This window comes from Callionymus lyra, chromosome 1, assembly GCF_982586985.1.
Source record: "Callionymus lyra chromosome 1, fCalLyr1.hap1.1, whole genome shotgun sequence".
Classification (NCBI taxonomy): Eukaryota; Metazoa; Chordata; class Actinopteri; order Syngnathiformes; family Callionymidae; genus Callionymus; species Callionymus lyra.
In genome coordinates this window covers 52120214-52125213 of record NC_141818.1, presented here as the reverse complement: position 1 = coordinate 52125213, position 5000 = coordinate 52120214, and the positions used below count along the sequence as shown (strand labels likewise).

The window sequence follows — 5000 nt, the reverse complement described above, 5'->3', positions numbered from 1 at the left end:
AGGGGGCGCAGCGACTCTTCCATGATGAGTGATTCCAGCCAATGCCGCAGCAGAAAAACACTGGAACATGAAGTTCGAGCCTCAAACGAATAATGTTTGTCTTCTTAAAAATATCCAGAACAAATTACCGAGATGATGGACGTGATCTTTGTGTGGGAAAAAATACAGATTTGCATCTTTTTTTTTTGTTGGAAAACTTGAAACGTGGGATTTAAAAGCAGAAATAAAAAAACAGATTTATCGTCTTATTTAACTGCAGACAATGTGGCCCCTGGAAGAAGCCCCGGGGCCCACCTGCGGGTCGGATGCTTCGGGGGGGTGGGTGAGGGGGGGAGGACAGGAGGGAGGGAGGAAATGTGCGTGTTGGTTCGGTATCCGACCCAAATAGATTCACCTCACGTCACCACCACATCCACCCACGAACACCGGCGACCCCACCCACCCACCATCCCATAAAACATTCATGGCCGATAAATAAGAGATCACATCTGAAACACTGTCCATCAGTAGAGTTTTTTATTTTCGTGGTCCGAGTCAGAGAAGAAGAATATCCCACTGTAAACAAGAGCAGTGATCGAGAACAAGTGGATTTTGATTCTTTATTTCTCTTTTTTTCTTTTTTTCTCTCCTTCCATCTTCACACGGAGCGCGCACCTCCCCGCCCCGCCCTCCCCGCACCTCCTCCCCGCAGCAGACGTCCTTCTCGGCTCAGGCTGACTCCACTTTCCCTCCGCGTCTGTTGTGGAACATCTCCGGATCCAGCCGGACTCGCACCGACCTCCTCGCGCCGCCATGGATCTCGTACCGCGTCTGTGCCGCTGACCGTTTTCACTTTGAAGACTTTGCGCCACATTTTTTGGGGAGGGGGATATTTTTTCTTTCTTTTCCCCCCCAAAAAATGACGGGGTGCAGACGGAGACCAGGATCCCCTCTCGGGAAGACCTACGGCTAAAGTTTCGAGTGGATCTCTCAGTGGATTTTCTCAGAAGACATCAATTAACATTGGATACGATTGTCCGGAATTTTGGATTAACCAACAGCGCGTGCTTCACCTGCTGTTCACACCATGAAGACCGCAGTTATTGACGGTGAGTTTGGATCCAATTTCGTGCAAAGTTCTCACTTTAAATCTGGGGAAAATGGATCAGATACTGGGGAAGATAAATCACTCCTGCGGTTGTTGTTTTATTTTGGTGGGGCTGGAGGGGGGGGGGGGGGGGGGTGCACTTGGTCTGTGCGCCAAAGATTTCCTCGCATCACGTGTAACTGCGCACACTTCACCCCCCCACTCCCCCCTCGATCTGAAGATGTATTATTTTTGCACCTCGGATCATTTTTTTTCCTCTGCTGTAGTTTTGAAGGAGTTTTGCAGACGGTTCCACTTCTGTCCAAACTGCAGTTCTAGTGTCGTCCCACAGGGGGAGCAGCGACATTTTACAAGTGACGGATGAGTGTCACCTGCTTCCTCCTGACCCGAGTCTGAGAAACGCATCCATGTAGCATCATGTCTGTTGTTGTGGGGGAACACCCCCCCTCCTCCTCTGCCCCACCCATCCTCATCATCATCACCATCATCATCACCATCATCATCATCATCATCGCGGTCCTCTTACGCAACAGCATCACTCCCTGCGAGCTGATCATTACTCGCTGAAAACTACAGGATTATAGGAACAAAGCTGCAGATTATCCTGGTCCTGACGAGTCGTTTCCTATTTTACAACAAAAAAAAAAAGGAGATCAAAGGCACTTTACCTCCTCGTGCTGCTCTTTGAAATGTCACACCGATGGAATTACGCCGAGACTATAGTGCGACGTGAAGGAAAAGAATAAAAACGTAATGAAGTCAATTATTTTAAACCTGGATTAAAAAAACCTCCACATGCTGGTTTCTAGGTCAAGTCAGGGGGGCAGCAGTCGAGGGGACAGAGGCCCACACGCCCCTCGGGATATCATGATACATGTTATCTCCACATATGCACTGGGCCTGCCCCGGGCTTCCACCCAGTTGGACAAACATATAAATAAACTAGACTTTATTTCAAAAGCAACTTTCAAAACTCTCAAGGTCGCGTAACGATATCAAAAAAACAAATAAAATCACAAAATACAATTAAACCGCAAAAGGCATTAACTAGTTTATGAATAAAAGAACCACTAGATTTACTTTTACTTCATGTTGTTGCCCATTTTTACGTAACTCAATAGCTTTTTTAGCATTTGAAATATAAAATGTATAAACACAGAAAAACAACATCAAATGTATTCAGTCAAAAAGTTCCAAAAGTTGTGCGATTATGTCGTGGCATTATTATAATATATAGTTCAACGTATACATTTGATATACAGAAACCCTTTTTATACTTTTTAAATAAAAAAATAATTCTATTTTTTGACAGGCAGGAAATACACACAAAATGACAAAACAACAACACAAAAATTAAAGTAAGAGTCACAAGTCATACGTACCTTATATATAACATTTACAAAACATTTTGTTTGCTTTTGAGAAACCTTTGCTACACGATCAGTCCTATAAATACTGTCAATGGACAAACTCTCCGGATCATTTTGGGAAACATTTTGCAAACAAACAGTAGCAACAAGTATTTCTCCAAATACCTCTTGGCAGAGGTACATATATCATGAACACCCTGGAGTCATGAGCGACAGTTAAAGCTGGAAATAAACAGTACAATTTATTTCTATGATAATGGAGTCCAACTTTTTAAAATGTACCTTCAGAGGTTTTAGGTGCTTTTCAAGTCTTACATTGAGCTGATTTATGTTTATTTTTATTGATATTTGGTGATACCTGGTGAGACTTCAGCTCCATGTTGGACGATCTCCAACGTGTCGTTCATTCTATTTTACTGGAAGTGGTTCCATAAATATATCGACTCATCAAAGTTAAATATACTAGATATGAGGATAAAATAGAAGAAAGTATCTGCTTTTAAGATAACATTACTCAAAATGTAACTTTTAAAAGTAAAAAAAACAATAATTGTATACCTTATATGAGTAGAAAATAGAATAAAATACCAGTTTTAAAGATGTTATTCTTTAAAATGTAACTTATAACAGTCCAAAAATATGCAAAATATACTAAAGATGAGTAGAATGATAAAAGAAAATGTCACTTTTTATGATACCATTGCTTTAAATGTAACTTTTAACAGTATAAAAACAAGTAATTTTACCTAATATGAGTAGAAAATAGAATAAAATACCAGTTTTAATGATGCTATTCCTTAAAATGTAACTCATAACAGTCCAAAAATATGCTTAATATACTAAATATGAGGAGAATAATAGAATAACATTTCAGTTTTTATGATACCATAACTTAAAATGTAACTTATAACAGTAAAATAAACTGTATAAATAAAAGTATTTTTACCTAATATGAGTACAAAATAGAAAAAAATTAGCAGAAAATAGAAAAAAAACATACATCACTTTAAATGTCACAAAATGGTAAGATGAGTGCTGTGAAAATATCATGTTTAAACAAGGTATTTCCTACTATTTTAGTCTTAATTTGAGTAGTTTTGAAGTTCTAGTTTGACTCGCTGGTGTCGACTGAGCTGGTGCGCAGCAGCAGTTAAAGACCATCCAAGTGGACAATGATTTAAACCCTATGATGGATTCATACGATGGTGATTCCAGCATCTCCGTGGAAAATAAACGACGCTCGTTCTTATGCAACTGCTGCAGTTTTGTGTCTCCGTCACGTCAGCAGGATTTATTTATCTCTTGTCAGCTGAGAAACAGAATCGGTGTCTCAGGTAGAAAAAAATCGATGCCTCGACACGGTCCATGCAAATGAGGCTGTTTTTTTTATTTATCCTCCACTCGAGATATGAAGAGACGAGCAGGTCGTGACCCTCACACGTGTCGGATCACAGCGTCGATCCATCTTCAGCCCAGGAATATGAGCAGTCACGCTGCTGAGGGCGAGGAGGGGCTTTTTGCTGCTTTTCTAGTTTTTTCATTCCGCTCAACTCGCTGCCACATGACGCTGCGCAGAGATGCTGTATCTCCTCCAGCCATGAATGGATGAATCCATTAATGCTGGACTCGTTTAGGGTCGTTTCAAAACCAGGACCATGACATGGTCAAACAAACACAGTCGTCATTAGTAAGTGGTGGCAATAAATCAGTTTTTTGTTGCATTCATTATGTATTTTGAGACCAAGATTAGTACTTGTATTAGTATTTCAGGGCCACATTTTAGTATTTTCTTGGCCATAAATAAGTATTTCAGGGCCACACATTATTATTTTCTTGGCCATGTATCAGTATTACTGGGCAAACATATTAGTAATTTCTTTATACAAATTGGTATTTCGTGGATAAGATAAGTATTAAGAGGGCCAGAAATTAGTATTTTGTGACCATGTATTAGTATTTCGTGACAACAAGTTAGTATTTTGTGTCCACAAATTGGTATTTAGTAGCCAAGGTTTAGTATTTTGGGTCATGAATTCGTATTTGGTGGCCTGTATAACTAAGTATGTATAACTGGGCCTCAAATTAATATTTTTTGTTGGGCCACACATTATTATTTTCTTGGCCATAAATAAGTATTACTGGGGCACTAATTAGTATTTTTTTTTCCACAAATTGGTATTTAGTGTCCAAGATTTAGTATTTTGGGTGATGAATTTGTATTTGGTGGCCACTATTTATTATTTCATGGGCACAATTTAGTATATTGGTGCAACGAAATAGAATTTCAGGGCCACATTTAAGTATTTTGTGTCCACAAATTAGTACTTCTTAGCCACAATTAAGTATTTTGTGGCGACACATTCGTATTTTGGGGTCAACGATTTAGTATTTTTGGGGCCACAAATTATTATTTTCTTGGCCATAAATTAGTATTTCAGGGCCATGTGTCAGTATTACTGGGCCACTAATTAGTAGTTTTTGTCCACACATTGGTATTTGGTGGGTAAGATTCAGTATTTATGGGGGCCAGGAATTAGTATTTT

General features: G+C 39.5%; 1 protein-coding gene across 1 annotated transcript in view; it reads left to right on the top strand.

Moving 5' to 3' along the window:
• Positions 1–513: 513 nt before the first annotated feature.
• The window catches only part of rtn4r (reticulon 4 receptor), a 69323-nt gene continuing 64836 nt past the window's right edge, over positions 514–5000 (top strand). Inside the window, exon 1 of the mRNA XM_087812205.1 lies at positions 514–1088. Within this exon, the coding sequence (XP_087668331.1) occupies positions 1067–1088 (22 nt within the window). The 5' untranslated portion in view covers positions 514–1066. The remainder of the gene's footprint in view (positions 1089–5000) is intronic.